Below are 21,254 nucleotides of genomic sequence, written 5' to 3'. Positions count from 1 at the left end.
AAGAAAACAGCTTCCAGATGAAGATTTTTTCTCCCATTTCTCTTAGTAGAAAGCTCTATGGTTAAGAAATCGCACCACAAAGTGCTTTTATTTTATATTAGCTCTTTGAGCAGAAAAAGTTCAAACTTTCATGAAGAAGAAATAAAATTTATTTTCTAATTTTTGCCTAATGTTATTTCTCTTTATGCTGTAAGACTGATACAGAGCTCTTGTTTCCCTGGAGTGGCTGGAGGATGACACAGGGAGGCTGTTTACAAAGGCTGACATTAGGCACAGGAAGTTCATCTCTTTATACTGCCTTTAAAGTTAGAAGTGCTAGAATGGATGACTCAGAGAAGAAGCAGCTGAATTTGGGTGCTCTTGCTTGCCTGCTTAAAGGCTGTCGACAAACTAGGCTGCCTTAAATTGTGTGTATCTTTTAATATAAAAGTACTCAAATGGTATATCTTTAAATATGCTCACTATTTTGATCTGTGCCACTGCTCTCACACACTTTGACAGATGGATATCTTCCATTTGTCTTCTTCTTCAGTGGTATATCACAAGTGTCAGCTTGAGCAGTAAAGCTGATCTAGAGTTACCCATGCTTTATTATTTCTGTTAATAGTCCATGAAAGATCAGTGGTCTGATAAAGGGCCACAAAATTATTCAGGCTAATAAAATACAGAGAATAATACTGGTGAGAACTTATGAAATACCCAGCAGACATTGGTCCAAGGTCACGTGTTTATAATAATTTGAAGGACTAGGAGCCAAAATTCTGCAAATTGTCACCATAACCACAACTGGAATTAAGCATCGACCAGTGTCATGGGTAGGATTGCACATACTAGGATTTTCTGTGTGCTAATCAATTTAATGTTTCACCCTTGTGAATCTTGGCTGCTAATACAGAATGGAGGAGATTATATGGTGCTTGTGGTATAGAGGCCATGGAGGTCATCAAGTGCATGAAGGCAGGAGCATGGCATAATCAGGAGACACTGTGCTTGCTGCATTTATGTTGGCTGCCTCTCGTTGTGCTCAATGTGCAGTTGGTTGGTGCATGCCTTGCTTACCTGAAGGATTTTGTTTGGTTTTGTTTACTGAGAAGTCCTTTTACAGTAAGCATTTGATGGTCCTGAATAGCATGCAGTGTTCTGTCATCATGCATGTCTGAGCACAACTTGCATCACAGCCATTGTGTGAGTCCCAGACAATGTAGGAAAGTTCTGTTAATGGGAGTTATGTTTTGTAGATGGGGACTGTGTGTGCTGCTGCTGCACACACCCAGCTGGCAGAATGATAAACCACAAGTTTGTGTTAGCAGTGTAGAACCACTTTTGTATTTTACCATCGCAGTAAAGACAGAGTGATGAAAAAAGGCAAGTAGACTCTAGTCAATACTGCTTTATGTCATCTTCTCCTCACAGCTCACACTCTTTCTTTCCTGAGTCTTTCCTGAGGTTTGCTCCACTTCATTTTCACCTGCCACCTTGCTGACAGAGCTTCCCTTGCTCTGAAGTGCAGCAGGTACCAGATGGAAGTTTTTTGACTTATCAAGGGTCCTTTTTGATAAACATCCCCATGGCATTGTCCAGACTCTCAGAATCATGTTGTTTCAGTTGTTGTTTCAGATTCTCAGTTGTTTATGAGCAGGACAGCATTTCTTTTTGCTGCTGTGCAGGTGCCAAAGTATAATTCTGCTGAGAAACAGAAACCAGAATGTGATGTACCTGTGAGATGCTTTTTTTGAAGATGAATACCTAAATACTGAACACCATTTTTTATTATTTTGTCTAGGAAGCATTCCTTGTTCCTTGCTGAAGAAGTAACTCTTCCTTCTGCTATCTTCAGACACTGGATAGATGGGTGGCAAGTAGGAACAGGCAAAGCAATCCTTTCTGTAGGACTCAGCTCCCTGCAGTTCTGGAAAGACTTGAAACTTTCCTTAGAATGTATCCCCTGCATGTTCTTTTAACACAAAGACATTGAAAGCATGATAGAAAACTGCTGTGGCATAAGTACTAAAACCAAGTAGACTATGACTTATTATTTCTGCTGAAGCAGAGCTGTAGCTGTCCATAAAAATTTTAACATGGTGAGTTAGAGCTGAATGCATAAAAAGTGGTAGTTGGTAGGTGGCCTTATCTCATCTTAATCGGATCTAAACCATGCCTAAGTGGTGTAGTCTTTGAGGGAATCATAACATTGCATTTTCCTCTGTTCAGCTAATCAGTAAACATCTCAGCAGTTACAGTCATTCACTGAAATACCTGTCCATTCTTATTTATTTCTGAATTTTCCTTCCACACCAGACTGAAATTCCCATTTTATGCTTTTTATGCCCTGTGATACAGACACAGAGGAAATGTGCAGTCACAGTCAGCTGTGCTGGTATGGAAAGCAAAGGAGGGAACTCTGGATGTGAAGAAAGGTGTGGTAATAGTGTGAAGAAGCAGGAAGATAGAAATGGGGAAGTTGACCCTGAAGGCGAAGCTCAGGGGTGTGAGAGCACTCAGGGGCTGTGTCAGGCTGTCCTAAGGCTGGGCCTCCTCCTGGATTTCATGGAGTTCAGGGTGTCAAAAGCTCTCCAGGAGATGCCACTCATTCAGGCTCTCTCCTTTTAGTTACCATGACCAAGCAAGCAAGGGGACTAAAATGCAGGAACAACACTGCACATGTGCTTTGCAGTGTCACACGTGGCAGCCAGCATGGCTTTGTGGGGTCTCTATGGGCCTTGTGAGGTACAGACAGAAAACATTGTGCTGATTTCCCTGTGGCTGAAAAGTTGCTGCACCAGGCAGATACATGTTTGAAAGAAATAAATTAAGGAAAGCAGCAATTGTAGCACCATCATATATATATATCTATTCATATGTGGTTTAGAGCATAAGTAATTCTGGCTGTCTTTTTGGGAAATTTTGCTCCGTCTTTATTTCATTTGCTAATAACTTTCTGACAACTGAGTCATCAAATTACAATAAAAGAATAGAAAATATTTTTAAGAGTGAAAATTTTAGCCAGTGTCTGACAATTATGGATGTACTTACTTTCATTGGAAAAAATATTTAGGTAAGAACATGGGACACATCTACCATATGTGAAGAAAGAAATATGGGCATGTCTGTTACTACAGAAGTACCTAAAAGCAAGTAATACAGGAAAAGGAGAGATAAAATAGGGTAGAGTTAGAAATTTGAGTATTTCAGTAGCATTAGCTGCAGATATTCTGTATGTAGCTTATTCTGTTTGTATCTTCTACTCTATTTTTGTACTTAATAGCATACAGAAAATGAAAAGAACTAGGTAGTTTTAAAAACTTATTAGATTATTAAACTCTAAAGCAGAAAGGCCACTATTCTGGTAAAAGAGAAGAATTCTGGTGTGTTTCAGTTTTCTCACTGTTAATGCACATCTTCTTTTTGCTCATATCTATCCTACATGGAAAAACGTTGCCATTCTTGCTTCCCTGAAGTAATTCTAGTTAAATTCCTAGTTCACAATCCAGTTTGGTCATTTGCTCACATTATTAAAACCCTGGTCTTCATTTACTAAGGCATCGAAAAAATTGTTGTGCTTAGTATATTTGCGCACACTTCACAACAGTCTAAAATCTACCATTGTTCTAAGCTTCTCAATTTGTAATTCTCCAGTACACTGATAGAAAAAAATCACCATGGGACAGAGAAGAAACTCTTGAGTTTCTGCTCAAAGCCCTGCCTGTGAGTCAGCACACGGCTAAGAGCCACGTTTTGGCACAGTTTCTCGAAGGGAACGGCGCCTCGGTCCGCGCGGTGCCGCGCCAGCGGATCCACCTCCCTGGCAAAGAATCAGCACCAACAAGGACTCTGGCCCTGTGAGCAGAGAGAAGAGTTTGGGGGCTGGTTTGTTTGTTTGTTTGTTTTCCTTTCTGAAGCATGTTCTGATCTTTTGATGGCACGTGCTTTACAAATGCAGAATATGATGACGTGCTTCCCAAGGAAGCAAGTAAATAAGTTTACTAATGATAGCCTTGGCCTAGTGTGCCATTAGTCTGGGCATTGCACAGTCATAATGAAGGACAGCATTTGTTGTTCAGAACTGGAAAATTAAGGGAGGGGAGATCAGACAGCTGCAGCAAAAAGTTAATTATCAGGATGGATCAGACTGCATTGGTCAGGCTAAAAAGCACTCTCTTGGCACGCATTGTCTAACCACCATTCTTGTTGGCAATGCAAGGCCAGATAAGGAAAGGGATTAAAATTTAGCTTAGTGGACGTCCTCAGAGGTCTGCTTTTCTTGCATATGTAGTGGCAATAGAGTCAATAATGTTGTCAGAGTCCATATTGGTGATGGAGAAGTGGTTGGAGCCTGCACTGTGCCACAAAATACCACACCTAATGAAGGCCTAATGCCTCCTGTAGGATAAATATCTTTGTATTGAAAGGGACTCCTCCATTGGCAGTGTGACTGCCTCCTAAGAAGAAGTTCATGCTTTCCTTGATGAGCTGCCTAATGAAGTAGAACAACAGCAGAGTCAGCATAAATCTTCATCTAGGTCTTCACTCCACTCATTGTTGCACTAATTATTAATAATTTATTATGACCAGGTTTTGGATATCTGAGCAATTACAGTGCCATTCATGTGGTTTTGTACAGCAGCTAGGCCACAGGAGGAATGGCCTGAGCAACACTGACGGAAGTTAATAACTTCTACATTTCCTTACCATCTCCAGGTGCAGGGCCTCAGTGAAATTAAAGAAAATTGCTGAGAGCCTAAAGGTCTGCTGAGAGATCAAGAAATTGTCCACTTCTATTTGTGGGACAGTGTTGTTGAAATGGTATTACTTTAGAGCCACTTTGAAAAAAAATGTATTTACACTATCTTATAAGTGGAATCTATGAATTCTTGCTTGTTTGTTTGTTTAGTGAAAATGGCCACTGAATAATTTATATACATTACTACAACAATTTCAGAGGACTAATACTGTCTAGGTTCCGAATAGATAAGGATTATTGGAGCTTCATATTAAGGGAACTAAAGAAACTGTTCTCCTGGAAAGAAATTAAATAACAGTTGTGAATATCTTTTTTTATTTATCTCGTTGTTGTGCCTGCAGGCCTTCCTAATCTTTTACTGTAGTGACATGCTGTAAAGAGGCATTATAGCTCTGAGCCTTGGTAGGGAGAGGATGAACATCTCTGTCTGATGGACCAGGAAGAGAGTAAGAGGAAAGGTCTTGTATTACTGCCTGCACTGGAGTCTATTTATCCAATAGTTTAATCCTCCTATCAGAAAGGCATTTTTGAAGAACTGTATCTCTTTAATTTCCCCTTCTTTCAAAGGCTGATTCTTTCATAGGAGGAGGTGGGGGAACCCATGTGCAAGGCAGGGGGTGGCTGCTCCTTCCTGTGGAGCACAGAGCAGCAGCCCTGGGGCCAGGAGGAGGGAGGGCAGCAGGGAGGGGGGAAACATGGCGAGCCTCTGAAACCCCAGTCCTTTGATGTGGTGGCCAAAACCATCCCGCAGACAGCATCTGTGCAGAGGTTGCCACAGCTTGGGAAATCTGGGAGCTCTCTGAAACGAAACAGGACAGTAAGGGCTCACCCTGCAAGGACACAGTGAACTAGGGGAGATGGTTTGTACAGCCTTTGCCTTTCTCTCTGATGGACCTAGCCACGGAAGGTTGCTCGGTATTGTTTGACTTTCTCAGTTTGAAACACCTTTTGGTCTTCCTTGGAAAAGTCACTTTACAGAGGAGGTTCAAGCAAATCCACCTCAGAGCCCCAGTGTCTTGGCAGGGTGGAGTTGACAACAATTGGCTGACTTGGGCTTCCACTGTGACAAGTAGGAAACCAGAAGAGAGACTAATATCTGTGGCAGAGCATCATATTCTCTTCCTTAAAGCATAGCTAATGCTGAAACAAGCCAAAAGCCTGGCATGCAAAATATACTTTTTTTAAAGGCTAAAACAGTCGGACAAGGTCATAATTTTCTTTCTTTTTCCCTTTGCAGAGCTTCCAAAGAATTTGCATTGTTTGTGTGGGGACAGCTACTGCTGTTGGCAGGGGGCAGTGCTTCTTTTCACTTCATAACTCTGGTCATGGCTTCATGCAAGGCAAGGCAATCAATGAGGCAGTGCTGTGAGAGTCCAGTGGAAAGCTGAACAACTGCAGTAGGAGAAATTTAAGACCTGATGGCTTTAAAGCTGCTGGGGGATTTAAGTAATATTTTTTATTTTGACTAATTCATTTTCTAGCATTTTAGTTCAGGTCAATGGCTGAGTAACACTTTGGACAAAAGGATGGATACCTGTTTGATGTGTGTTTTCTTAGCAATAAAGACATACTGGTACCAAATATATTTAGAGACTGACACCCTGCCCCTTGAGCAATCTTGTTGGTGCAGCCCCCTGCCAGCCTGCCCTTGGACTGACATCAGCAGCATAGGCAGGATGCCCCCCACAATATTTGTGTGAACTCTGTTCCTCTCAAATCACACTGCCATTGCTGAAGCCAAGGGCCAGCACGACTCTTACCCACGTTTACATGGCATTTTCATGGCTGGTTTTTGCTCCCAGGTGACCTGGATACCAAATGTCCCTGGATGACCATCAGAGCCACAGCATTACTTAGGATGCTCTATTTGCTTTTAGTGATCAGTGGAGTTACTGTGTTCAGGGTGTGCTGCTGCTCAACTCTCCTACTGGCAATAAAGTGTTTATAAACTATTCCAACCACAGGTACTTAGCAGATAATCTTGGGGAAAAAACAAAGGGCAGCATATTTGCATCAGGAGCACAGGGAAACCTTGCAGTGTCTGATGTGCCTTATCCTCTCCCCATTTGATTTCCAGCTGCCATATCCTGATCATCTCAGTGCTGCAGCACTGTAGCTCCTCTTCTTAAATGGTAGCAGTAGTAAGAACAGTAGGGCTGGGGCATATTTCCTTCATTGGATGCCCTCCTTCACCTCCTGACAGCCACTTTTCCCATATTTGCACTGTGAAGAATCAGTAGTTTAAAAATAGAAATGAAGGGAAGAAGGAGAAAGAAAGAACCTGAGACCAGCTTCACCCAGGATTTTGAAAAGTCTGTTTTCTTTTTAAAACTTTTACTCTACTAGTGACATTATCACAGGAGTCCTTGTTGATGTCTATGTGTTTTTATAACATTGTAACTGACTTAACTCTGTTTTTTTCTCCTCTTCTCTCCCAGTGGAGTTTTTATACTGTGATTTGGCTTCCATGAAGTCTATACGGCAATTTGTGCAGCAGTTTAGAGCAAAGAATTGTCCACTCCATGTCCTGGTGAATAATGGTGAGTTCTGTTTTTTTCTTCACATACCTGTAGGGGAAGATGTGACAAATTGAGGTCCTATCTATCAGATTTCAGATAGATTATCTGAACCATACAGCAGGTTACCATAAGGCTATATTAACTGGTATGTCTTTCTAGAGTTAAATTGCATTTTTTGGAGAGATTGTTAGCTGAGGAGCCTGAACACTTCAATGCCACACCTGCTCATGTTGTTATTGCAAATCTGGTTCCTTTGCTGTCATTTTTTAGCTCTCCAGCATTAAAAAGAATGCAATTATACAGGAATCTGAGCATCTCTAAGAAAAATAAGAAAGGAAATAGCAGCTCTACTTTATGCCAGTAGAAAATCTGTCTTTTTGCCTTTATTTGTTTTCTCTCCCCTTATGTTTTTCCCTGTATAAACACTTGTTTACTGTGGGTGACTGGTGAGCTGGGCTGGGGCTTTAATCCACCTGAAATATAATTTGGGAAATTATCCAGCAACCTCAGAGAAGTCACTGCATAGATCCAGGTGCTACTGGAAAGCTGTTCATAAAACTGCATCCTCAGTGGTCAGAGCACAAATTAAAAGGATAATATTTATCTTGCATTCATAGAATCATCAAATGAATCTAATTATTTTTAGGGTTTTCAGCTTTTGTTATTCACATACTTGCTATCTAATTTTGTATTATAGCCACAGTATTTTTGGAAGCCAGCCTGTACAATAATTTTCTTCCAGAAACCATGGATGCTCTGCATGCACTGTCCTAAAGGGGAATTTTCACCTGTCTATTTAAATAGGGGGAAAACCCACCAGCAACAATTTAGGTTTCTTTTAGAAGTTTGCTGCTGTGATATGCTGCTGTTCTTGTTTTCCCAACTATTTACATATTTTTTATTAAGACATCCCAGAGAACATTTTCTGTTTCCCTGTGCACACTTCCATCCTAGTGAGAGCAAATATGCTGTAAATAAATGTGTTTGTTATATTCATTGGTGCCTTAAAGAGCTCTCAGTAACACAAGTAAATACTGTAATAAAAATTCAAGTGTTTTTTATTTGCTGATTGATATGAAACATTTTTGAAATGTTCAGTTAAACATTCATTTCTCTTTGATTAGTCAAAAAAGCCTACCATTATTATTTTAATCATGCAATAATTAGAGGTGGATATATAAGCCTAGTTAGAGTTAATTAGTAAGTATTTAAGCCTAGTTACAAAGTCTTTCCAGATTTACTTTTAAACATACAGAATAAAAACTGTTACACAGATGGGAACAACACTATTTGAAGAAACAGCATTTTATGGGAAAAGGGGTTTTTAATTCTATGCACCCATCAGGTATCCCCTACCCTGCACTAGTTTTCAGCATGAGCAAAGCCAGCATTGTCAGAATTTCAGGGGCTTGGAGGCCAGCTGAGGGAAAAATTATGAGGCTGAAGCAACCAGGAAGCCCTCTGGAATATAGGATTTTTTTCTGCCCTAGCTGCTGCTGAATTGGGTTGGATGAAAATTAAATGTGTCTTCTTATCCAAGAAACAAAGTTGTATGAAAATGGATCTACTAATGTTCTTAATATGTTACAAGACCAAAGAGTGTAAGCCCAAAACTTCTTTTAAGAAAGGAGTTTGAGACTAAAATTTATTCTGCTTCAGTCTATGTATTTGTAACTTGCAAGAAAGCCATTTGATTTCACCTATGCTTCTTGCCAAATACAGTTGGCAAGAGAAATCTGTTGTTTGATAAAATCCTTCCAGAATCTACAATGAAAGGAATGGTTCAAGTAATTTTTTTTGCCTTAACAGAATCACATCCAAAGCACAGGTAAAGAATTCCAGAGAATTAGGTTAGTCTCTGGCCATTGCCTGGCAATGACTCCACTTCTGAATGGTCTTTCCCACATTTTTTTTTTAAGGTCCTTTTTTTAAGGTGCACTTTCCCCAGTAACTTTTGTTTCATAGTGAAAGCCCAAATGTTTCCTTGCTACATAAGAGGAAAATGGACAAACCCAATAGAGGAGAAGTGGCCTGATGCAAAAACCACCAGCACTGAGCTCAATCAAGTGAAGTGCTGGCCTTTGGGCTATCTGGTTGGCTTTTCTCTTTCCCTTTCCCTTCCTCTTTCCTCCTTTATTATCTTTTTACTTTTTTTTTGTTTCTATGCACTAAGGAGGATGATTCAGCCCACCATGGTTGCTGCAGAGCTGGAAGCATTGCTCTCTCAGAAGCCTCATCTCAGTTGCCTGTTCCGCTGCCTTTCCCATAGGTTTTGAAAATCAGACTTTGTATGCATCCCATGACTTCTGAATCAAACTATCAGCAAGCTAGTAAAATTTTTTATTTCTCTCTTCATGAGAACAAGCATTTTATTATCAGGGCTGCAGTCTTCTGTTACATTTAGTGTAAAAATGCAAGAATTGTTACACTGAGATTGTTGCACTACACACTAGTATTATTTAATTGCTTAAATCAAAATCTTTTAAATTGATTGATATAATCATGTGCACATGTTAGTGAATTTTCCACCTATTATCTCCATGGATATGTATCCTGTATCTATGTGAATGTGTATTATATTCATTGGGGACTTGTGCAAACCTGTAAAAAAGCCAAACATTTGCAGATGACTTGATAAAAGTTCCAACATTTTGCAAGAACGCAAGCTATGAAATTAACATTAAAATATTATTGAAGACAAGGGATTTCATGTCAATTACTATGAATTCATGTGAATTTCATGTGTAAATTACACATTTACATGTGAATTACCAAATAAATAATCAAGACTACATGTCTGACCTAAGATTGTTATGAAATTCAGCAGCTTTTAAGGTCATTGGTGATTTTTAAAAAAAATATCTCTTCATCACTGGCTCTCTATCCCTTACCTAACTCAAGGATTCAGTCGGAAATTAAATTAATACTAAAATCCTGAGTTTCTAAGTATTCTTCTAGAGCTAAACATTCAGGTCCCACAATAATCATTTGAAGTTCAGGTATCCAACTAAATGGAGATTAGTGCACTGATCACCTCCTCTTTTTGTTTTAGCTTATTTTAGCATGTACACTTAATTTTCTAATTTCTAATTTAAAAGGAAAAATTTGGTTGAATGCACGCCTTATTTCAGCTGACAAATAAGGGCTTGTTTTTCCATTACTGTGCTTTCTGCATCAGTAATGTGCAGAATCAGCTCTTGGTTTTTAAAATAAACAAAACATATTAAAAATGCAAATAGAGTATTATATAAACTTTTTTTAAATACAATGTGCTTGTGCTAGAAAGAGAAAAATGCTATTACATAGAAAACAAATTCATTTTCTGTAGAAAACAAGAAGTAAGCTAAATGGTTGAACTGTAAGCCACAGAAAGAGGGATGCAGCAGAAGCAGTGAAGAAAGCTTTATCTGACAGAAGGTCAGAAGAATGTGTCTTCTAGTCTGCTAATTAGCATTTGGGTGCTAATTTTTAGTTTTGTTTTAGAAAGAACTCTGTCTCTGTACAGCTGAAAAGCATTTAGCAAATTACAGCATGTACACTAGTGTTAATTATTTAATATATTCCTAAAAATGGCATTACTGTTAAAATGCATTAGAAAGTCTGCTGTCTTCTTGTGGTTGAAAAAGGGACAGATACTAAAACACTTTGTAAAATTCCATGACCAGCAGTCACTGTTTCATGCCAGAGATGTTTTTTCCTAGCGTTGAAGGCAGTAATTTTCTCTGTGTGCTAGAACTGTTTCTTAGCACATTGTAGTTAATGTGTTTGCTTGTATGTTGTTTACAGTACCTAATGATCTTAAAACCAACAGAGCCAACACAAAAATCACAAGGTATTTAGGGACACCAGGATACTTCTGGATGCCAAACATCCACTGTCTAGCTCATTAACAATGAAATGCCAACTCAGAGATTTCAGGCCTATTACTAGCCTATTGCAGGCAGATTACAGTTAATGTATTTCAGGTTGAAGCCTATCTAGGCCAATTTAAAATCAATATTCCTGAACTGCTAGCTAATTCAGATGATCATATTTGGTACTTTGTGGATCATCTGAGAAACTATCAGTCTCTTGATAGAATGAATAAGACCGTATAAGCTTACCTCTTCGGTTCCTAGAGCACATTAAAAGCTGTATCAGTAGCTGAGTATGTGAAATATATATATTTCCTTGTGTTACCTACACACAATCCAGCCATGTGCAGGTCAGCTAGGGGTCCTTTGAATAGTCCCATAGATGCTGTCATAGTTGATCACATACTAAATTATTCTTGCATTTGAGTATTTGTAGGATCAGATCTTCAGAAGAAAAGTGAAGTTCAAGGGCTGGGAACAAGGGAATGTATCAAATGCAAACAATTCTATACATACTTACCTACTCATGGGCCATATTTATAAGTTGAATTTACTAATAGTTAAATTGTTTGAAATTATCACAGTGAGATCTATGAAAAGATCCTGTCCCACTGGATTAGGTAAGAGCCAGCTCCCTTGCCTGTAGCAGCTGCAGGCTACACTGGCTGTTCTGATGAAAAGGAAAGAAACCTCAGAGATGTGGAAATTCACTGGAGAAGGCCTTGAGGGAAAGTTAGTGAGGAGGGGTTGCTGTTACTCCAGTGAAACTTGGATTTCATTGAAATTAATGCTTCTCTTCCAGGCACACAGGAAAGCTGTGGTGAATTCAGGATATGATGTCTCATAAAAGTTCTTCCAGTGTCTTGCTTACAACATCATGTTTCATCTTTATCCTTCCCCAAAGACAAATTAGACCAATACCCAAGCAAAGCTGTGATGGAAAAGGTTCAGAGGGATATGGCAAAGACAGAAGGGATGAGCAGAAGAGTAAATAGCCTTTACCTGTATGTAATGGATGATAAGTACTAGACATCATGGGAGAGCTGGGCCTTTGGGAATCGTTTTACCGGGAAAAGCTAATTTGAGGTGGAGATGGAGAGATTGGCTTACATTGGATCTTCCATGTATGGTGGGAAAAACTGGAAGATTCATAAGGACCTTCACATGCCGTATTAACACATTCTAAGATGAGAAGAAACTCCCAGAGCCATATTTTTTTATGAAGTTCAGTGCATGACAGATGCCATCGTCTCAGGTTTTTTGGAAGAGCTCTCTTTTCAGAGAGCTGGCTGTGGGGAGGCTGGCTGGCTGCTCACACACTGCTCTTCCCAGCTATTAGATGCCTTGGGTATTGTGAGTAACTTGTCTGGGCACATGTGTCAGAGCACCATGACACTGCTGGCAGGATCCAGCCTGGCTCATTCACAGCAAGTGAGGGTTGTGCAATGCCCACGTTTATCTGCTGTATGGACTTTTAGCAGCAGTCATCAGCTAGAGATTTTATTATACTTGGATAGCACTTTTGGTCTGCCAGAATTATATGTATCTTATAAGAAGATGTTAGATTTCCTCTAAAAGGTTTATTATTTATTGGAAGAACTAATAAGTTAGAGGGGTAACCTTAGACTCTTCTGGCTTTCAAAGAGTAAGGATTTCATTCATGAAAATCCTGACTTTTGTTTGATATTATCTTTCTCTTTCTGATTATTTCCAAAGCTTTTTTTATCTTCTGTCTGTGATATCAAACACTTTTTGAAAGGGGAAATATCTGAGGCTCCACATGCTGCAGGTTTTTGACCCATTTGCTTTTATGTTTTGAATGTGAACATTTTATCAGTGGAAGACAGATACAAAATTCAGCTATTGATGGATTAGGAAACCCAACCAGTTCTACTTAAGTGTGTGGAACATTTGCCATTGGCTTTTCTGAAAGGCAGGAGTGAGCCATGTTTTATTTTTACTTAATCTTTTCATAGATTTTAGGTAAAAATATTTTTTATACAAAATGCAAACTGAAATATTTTACTTCTGAGAGAATATCCTATTGAATTAGAAAGCTGTGACTGACTTTCCTATTTTATGATTGTGAGTGGGCTAACTCACCATTGTGCCAGCTCAAATAACCAAACAGTTACCGAGCATATTTTTAGGAAACACAGGGTTATTTGAACCAGACCTAATTAGGAATGCTCTGGTTTATTTTAGTCCAAAATTGAAATCTTGGTTATGGAACGTATTTACTTTTTTTAACTGACACATTTTCCAAGGAACTAGCTTGTGCTGCGTTCACGTGCAGCAGTGTGACCTTGATTCTGAATGTGGATCTGTTCTTATGGAGGTATTACTGCTGGTTTGCCCATGTTCTGCATCTACCAAGATTTGGTTGCTGTTCTCACAGTCCCTGAATGTGGATTGTCGGCATTTTTTCCTTTTCTTTTCTTTAACCTAGTGGGAAACTAAGAATTTTTTTTTTCTGGAAAGACACATTGCTTTATCTTTGGCACAGGCAATACAGTGCACATCTCCCTAGTGAACATTGTAGGTGGGTCTTGGAGCACGAGCAGCAGACATTACTCAGTTTTCAATTCCTCACTACTTTGCCAAACTTTTAGTGTTTGGGCTAAGAGTTTCCATGCCAATTATTTGCCTTCGGCTGACTTTTTTTTTTCTTTATTTTATTTTGTAATGCCAGATAAAACAGTTTATCTGTTTCCAGGAATCGTAAGACAAACAACTTAGGAGTTTTTTTTTAATGTCAGAAATGACGGCAAGGCTTTTCATAAAGGCTGTGGTGTTATCACACAGTGTGGAATTGAATGCAGACAAGATCTTGCCTTTGTGTCAGTGCTGGCTGCATCTTTTGTTACTTATGGAATATTCCCCTGATGGGTCAAGGCAGAAGCCTGCTAAGCACTGCACTTTGTGAGCCACCTTTTATGTGTTCCTCTCTGAATATTTTGCCTGTACCAAGCATGTCCCAAGTCGATCCTGAGCAGGTCTTTCTGCCCAAATCACAGTCCTTAGCCATAGTGGGAGGTGCTGCATGCAGGCAAATGCACCAGCACTGAGATTGGGCACCAGCATCCCATCTGCTCTTCCTGTCTGCCTCTGAGCTTGGTGGAGATGGGCACTGGGTCTCACTTCAGGCTCCTCCAGTCTCTCCACTCTCAAGATTGGTGGCCTCAGTCTTCCATGAGCTCTGAGACAAGTTTCTGTCTTGTGAAAAATAGACTGTGAAGAGTTGATGGGTGGGAGGAACAAACAGGACAGCTGGGAACCATCAGGATGGCAGAAACCTTGATTGTAAAACATTTGTAATTTCTGATTAAAAGACTTTTATAGAGAATTAAACTAAGAGCATAGCATATATTTTTGTTAAATATCAGAAAATCAATAAGAGAGCAGGTACTGAGGTAGAGCTGGGGTGGGTAGTGAGGATGAAGAGAGCCATTAGGCATGTCTGAGCTGTAGGAGATGTCTCAGTCAGAGGCTGGAAATGCTTAGACACCATATAATTCACAAGGATCAAGTCCTTAACCTTGAGGACTGGAGTCTGTGTTGGGTACTAAATGATTGAATCTTTTCTCTATGAAGGCATTCTTGACTGATCTCTTACTTGCAAGTTTACTGATGTTTAACAGAGATGAGAATTATTTCTCCTGGAAGAGAAGGAATTGGAGTCTCTCTCCTGCTTGATCAGCCAATTCAATAGGGTGGACACTTGTGACTTGGTCACATCTGGTTGATTCTGAAGCAGGGATGGAGAAGCTGGGAGGAGCCTCAGAGCCACAGATCCTGGCTCCAGCAGGAAACAAGCCTCAGCAGTGAGGGTAGGGTGAGCCAGGTGTGTGACAGGCAGATGCTTGCAGGGTGCAGAGTGATGTGGGATTGAGACACAAAGGAGCTACAGTGGCTGGGTAAGAGAATGGGGAGAAGGAATTCACCATTTGCAGGGAAGCAGAGGGGTAGATGGAGCTGATCTACATGTTTGGAGCTGAGCCTCTCCCCTCCTTCCTGAGCACATGCAGTTCCTTGATAAGATCAGCATGGGATCACTTGATTGTGGTGGGAGGGAAGGAGGGGAGGCTGGGAAGCAGAACATTGTCCTTGGTTCATCATGGCCATGCATTTTGCCCAGCACAGGGAACTGGGGAAGCTGTCAGTAAAGATAATCAGAAAAGGCAATGAGTGATGCAGAGCATCTTGGGAGTGGGGAGCAGGAGGTGAGAGCTCATGGGAACTTGTTCAGTGCTGGAGCAGAGGCTCAGGCAAACTCCTGTGGGGAAGTTGTCCTGGGATGAGGCAGGAGAGACCTAATCTTCTGGAGATGGTTCTTCTCCACAACCCCAGGCTGGGTCCCTTTCCTTTATCAAACCTGTTTTCACAGGGGCAGGTCCCTTCCAGGAAAGGTCCATGCACAGGACACTGTTCCATCACTGATGCCAAATAGACTACCAGGTGTCTTTACATCTCCCCAGTGGTCAAATGCATTGGTGTGGTATCTGTGTCATCCAGTGTCATTGTTATGCCATGGGGTAAAAGTTCTTGCTTTGCTTCATTTTCCTCACATTTGGCTTTTGAAAATTGTATACACACATATAAAACTCCAAAAGACATCAGGAAATGCAAGAGTCTAAGCTCCCTCTGTAGAGACAGGGAGTAAGACAGTAACGCTGGAAAGCTGCACCAAGTCTGTGGTTTTGTGTTTTTCTTCTAAACTGTTGGGATTTTTATCTTTTCAGTTCTCATGCACTGTTAATCTGGCTTCTGTGTGTGGTCCCGTTGAGACTCAGAACATTCCTGGGGTACCAAGAGGCATGTGGCCTACCTGTAGCACTGGACTCTGGGTTAGGGATGTGGCTTAAGCAGCCATGTCACAGCTTTTAGAATTTACAGTGCTGTAAATTCACTGCTCTTCAGCCCAGACGAGGCAGGAAGAAGCAGTGCCTGTAAGAAGCAGTCAAGTGGGCACAGCTGTGCCTTCAGTAAGCACTTCTGGGGGCCATTCTTACACTAAGGCACTTCATGTTCTTGTTGCTCCCTAGCCAGGAGACCCACAGGGCAGGCATACTCTGGGATTGCACAGCCCAATGGAACGAGGTGGAACAAGCAATCTGCTACAGGCAGCCTAGCCAGGGCATGCTGCTGTATGGCTGTCCTGCTCAGGTGAGAGGTGGCCCATGCTATTTTGCATGTAGGTACACCCAGAGGTGTTTTGTGGCATGGGTGTGCAGAACAGAGCAGTTTTGACATTCTGTGAAGTAGGGGTGGGTTTCCCTGTCTGGCTGCACTCGTGGGATTGGAAATGCTGCTACAGGCATCAGCTAAGACAGTGCAAAGCCAGTATGGAAAAAGGGCTTTGTGCTTTTACTGGAAGTAGCTGTTTCCTAATTTTTCCCCTTGGGAACATTTTTGGTACAGTATGTATCTCTTCCTTGTAAATAGCAAGAATTGGGTGACTGTGATTATAAAGGTTCCCCTCCTGCTGGGAAGGTTTTATGTGTGTTTGTGGCTGACCTATTGCTTTATCTGCCCAGCCTTTGGCTGTCTGGAGATAAAAGAACTTGTGTGAGGGGGGGATCTGCCTCCAAACCCTCTTCTGTGAGCCTGGCTGGGAAGGCAGACATTTTTTTCTGTATGTGAAAAAGAGATTTTAAATTTTTATTTTGTAGTGAGTTTGAGAGAACTGACTTAAAAAACCTCCAAGCAGCTCACTGTAAATAAATCCAGATGAGTGAAATACTTGTATTTTTACAGCTCTTAAAACACATTTTATAATGGAGATGGAGGACGTCTTTGCAGTGGGAGGTATGGGAGTTAGAGCAATGTTTGTCATCATCTGCAGTACGAGCAGGCATAGTGCAAATTTCCCTGTATAATTCAATAAAAATGGGGTTTTTCTGGCCTATAATATTTATAACTATCATAAATTTTTTTGCTATGCTGCATGCAGTGTCAGATCCATTTTGTTCTTTAAATTACATAAGATGGATCAGAAACCAAGAGTTTCATTACAAACTTATATAGAAAATCATCATAAATTCCTGCTTACAAAGACAGCTCTCTTGAAGTGTACTCATTCTTTGAGTGAGAAATATGGTTATTGATTGCCTAGTCATAGAATTAAAAAAGAATATATTTTTTGTTATTCATTAAAGCAAAATAAAAATGTGTATAATTCAAACATATTGCAATAAATGCAGAACTGCAGCACACTGTATTGCCATATATATAAGAACAGTTGTTCAGCATAGTTTTACAGAAAAATATTTTCCTTATTCTAATTTATTACTACCTCTGCAAAATCACACATCCATGTTTTGTTTAGTCAGTTTTTTAATCCCATACTATCAGACTTTTGCTGGAATATTTCAGCAACTGCTAATCAATTACAAAGTAGAGGCTTATGTTCAGTTTACCTATTAATTCATTTTCTTATGCCATGATGTTATCAGTGATATTTTAAAACTCAATCTTCTGGAGACAATGCAGTTAAATCAAGAGGAAAAACATATAAGAAGGTTATATCAGAACCGAGGTGTTTGGCATTAATGGTTTGTGTGCTGCCACTTCAAATTTCACGTACAGTCTGAAAAAATTATAAGGCTGACTCTTGATAATTAAAATCAGAAAGATACTGAGTTGTTTGGATTCCATATTGGAAGAAAAAGCAAAGCACAGTCATTCTCAGTTTACAATGAAAAGACAAGGCATTTATTAACATTTCAAGTAGTATTGGATTAATTAAAAGAATTAAAATAGAACCAGCTTTCATTTTTGAGTTAACATTTGGGACCCTTAGGTAAAGCTGATGATGTTTCAGGACAAGAGAAAATCAATAGCATGCCACTTTTAGTATCTCCTGAATGTTAGGTAGTTAATAATTTAAGAAAGAGAGCTTGCTGCTACACTTACAAGGTTTTCCCTTTTGTTAAGGAAGGAGACAGGTTCAGTTGGCTGTTGGGTATTCCTTTGTATGCTCACTTTTAGTAAATTAAAATGGCTTTTCCTCAAATAAGAGAAACTGCCCTCAGATTACAGGACAAGATTTTTTGAGAGCCTTGATATGAACTACCTGAAAGATGGGAGCCTTTAAAAAACAGAAAAAGTCTTTCAAAGGTGTTTTGGCTTAACATTATTTGGGCAGCTCTTGAAGACACAAAGGGAATTGTGATAGAATCAGATTGAGGCAGAGGTGATTGTGCCTGCTCAAGGACTTGACCAGAATTTCTACTCAGGGAATGCTCTTGAAGAATGAGCAAAAGAATATCGGGGAGTGTGTATCTTTACAGTTGTGCATTGCGTAAATGAAAATTTTTTCTGTCTCCTGACCTGAGCTCAGATCTGGTTTTTTTTTTGCTTCTAGGATGCACAGCACAGATGGTGGAGACTAATTGGGGTGGAGGGCAAAGCCTCTCTGTGTTCTTGAGATCCTGTGCCTCTCTGGAGGTCGAGGGTGAGGTTGCAGTGGCACAGGCATCCTGGGGGCTAATGTGAGCGACGGCAGCCTCCCTGGGCTTGCCTGCTGCTCATGATGCCAAGCTGAACGGCTGCAGCAGCTGTCTAACACACTGCTGTCTAACACACAGGACAAATTTCTCCATCCCTCCGTCTGACCCAACCAACAGAAGTGGGTCTGTGCATGGAGGGGTCTTGTATTGAGCCCTGCAGCAATCCCAGCAGATGCAGAAGCAGCATTTGCCGTGCAGATCAGCATTGCTGTGCTGGGGCTCTTTAATATCAACTGCCTTTCTTGGCCCTGTATTTTACTTGTGTTGCTGCAAAGAAAACTCTGGCAACTTGCTGCCTTTCACCTTTTCCAAGTGTCAGAGCTTTGGAGGGCAGGATGGCCTCAGAGATATGCAAATCATTTCCTTGTACTAGGCCTGGTGCTCAGAGATGCAGCAATGTTTCCATGTGCCCTCCTACAGCTCATGCTGTCTGTGCTGAAACTTGCACTGTAGCAGGCTGAGACGTAGTCTGGGAGCCTGGGGTTTGTTTCATCCCCAAGCCATTCCCATCCTTTCCTTCTTCCCAGAAAACAAGAAGAAGTCACAGCTGGGCCCGTCTCTCATTTACATCTGTCCATAACCTTCATGGCAGTTCTCAGTACCAGCCAGTGTTACAGATGTGATTATACACAGTTTACAGGAGTAAATGACATTGTAGCAGCCGTAAATGGCTCAAAGCTTTTGTGGAGCCTCATAATGTAATTTGTGTTGTGTTTCTTTCACTGTGCCACCAGTCAGCATTGCTCATGTTCAGTCTTAAGTTCTCCATTTGCAGGTATGCTGTGCTCCACCCAAACATTTTGTTTTCTCTGTGGCCTTCTTGAGTTTCTTCCCCTCCCACTGCTTCTCCAGTTGCTCCATTAAATGGCAGGAAGCCACAGGTAAATCTCTATGGCTGTTTGCCATAATAAAAAAGATCCCAAAAATATCTCTCTTTCAGCCCAAGAGACAGCAACAAAGCAGGACTGTCAGGTGGCAGAACCCCCCAAAACAAGTGATGTAGATGCACAGCACGTGCAATTTAAAATGGTCATTTAATATGTGATCATCAGGTCAGGCTCACATCAGGAAATGGGATGTTGAAGTCTTTTTAATGGGCACATGAAGTAGCATGAGGATTAGGCTGACACTCTGTCATGTCTTGTGTGCAGGAGTGGCCTTTCTGCTGTATAATATTTATGGTTGTTAGAGAGAAGCATCCTATTACAGGATTCTCCATGAGTTATGTCCATCTCCATTTAAATGACAAAGGTCATGTCCACTTGTACAGTAATTAAATTTTAACAAAATAAGAAAAATTTATAGCATTCAAGTTAATGCTATAACTGAGCAGGGTAACTATCCCTCACACAGCCTCAGTACATGATATAATTTATGCATGAGCTCAGAATTCTCTGCAAGATGCTGAAATCAACATCTCATGATGGAGATGTGGATACTTATTTTAGACACTGAGTTTGAAAATTGTGGTTTGTGGAAATTTATGCAAAAATATTGCCAAAATAAGCATTGAAAACCTAATTTCAATATGCAGCTGCTTGTAAGCATGGTAATTAAGATATATTGGGTAAATTTACTACATCTGTTCTCACCCACACCAGTGGGAGAGAAGTTGCAGATTTCAGATGTAGACTCACCAGAGCTTTCAACTCCAGCCAGGCCCCAGGAGAAGGCTGTCTGGGAGAGCAGGTCTGCTGCCTAGCCTGGTCTTGTCTCCACTGCTCAGAGCTTTGATGGGGGGAATGTTGTTGGGATCGCCCAGCTTCCACTTCTTGAAAACACTTTTCACAAATGGACTTACAGTCCTGCAGGGAGGGAGAGAGAGATTCAATCAGCATATTTTCTGGATAAAGAAACCAAAGTGAGGGTTTAGACATTTTTCTTGTCAGGAATCAATCAGTGTCGACTTTACATGCCATCACCAGTCACTCACTGCTCTGAATGCTGTGTTTACCCTCTGCAGCAGGAGAGCCGTACTCCCTCTAGATTGCTGCTCCTCTGAAATAAATCAACAGGTTTTACCTCTACTTTTTCCTCCAGCTGGGGTGATGCTGGTCCCTGAAAGGAAGACGGAGGATGGGTTTGAGGAGCACTTCGGCTTGAACTACTTGGGACACTTCCTGTTGACTAACCTCCTCTTGGATGCGCTGAAGCAATCAGGAACGCACAGTCACAACGCTAGGATCATCACTGTCTCATCAGCCACCCATTATGTAGGCAAATTGCACCTAAACGACTTACAAAGCAGGTACCGATCCCTTTTTGGTATTCACTGATCTGTAGTAATCCTGTGCGGATTAAAATACAAGAGAATTGTTACTGACTATGAAGAATTGTTACTGACTATGAGATGGGGTTTTGTTGCCTTTTTTTTTTAAACAAAATTTATGGTGCTTCTCAAGCACTTGCTTAATATATTTAACATTTGATCAAAGCTTGCAGCCTTGAGCCAAATGTACAAACAATTTATAAATTCTGAATGGTGTCTTTTATTCTGGACTTCGAAAACCTCACTTTGCTTTCTGATGCTTATTCTGCGGTGATGCTCGTGGTGCGTGTGGCGCCTGGACTTGCCACTACCTAACCAGGGAGAGACGCTCTGTAGCCGGGATGTTTTGAAATGGCTTGG

At 40.7% G+C, this 21,254-nt stretch overlaps 1 protein-coding gene across 1 annotated transcript in view; it reads left to right on the top strand.

The window, feature by feature from the left end:
* Positions 1-21,254, top strand: part of DHRSX (dehydrogenase/reductase X-linked) — a 161,968-nt gene that overhangs the window by 94,891 nt on the left and 45,823 nt on the right. Inside the window, exons 4-5 of the mRNA XM_054654665.2 lie at positions 7,180-7,281; positions 20,666-20,873. Coding sequence (XP_054510640.2) covers positions 7,180-7,281; positions 20,666-20,873 — 310 coding nt within the window. The remainder of the gene's footprint in view (positions 1-7,179; positions 7,282-20,665; positions 20,874-21,254) is intronic.

Source organism: Agelaius phoeniceus, chromosome 2, assembly GCF_051311805.1.
Source record: "Agelaius phoeniceus isolate bAgePho1 chromosome 2, bAgePho1.hap1, whole genome shotgun sequence".
Lineage (NCBI taxonomy): Eukaryota > Metazoa > Chordata > Aves > Passeriformes > Icteridae > Agelaius > Agelaius phoeniceus.
The sequence above is the reverse complement of the archived record's forward strand: the minus strand, read 5'-3'. Positions and strand labels throughout refer to the sequence as shown.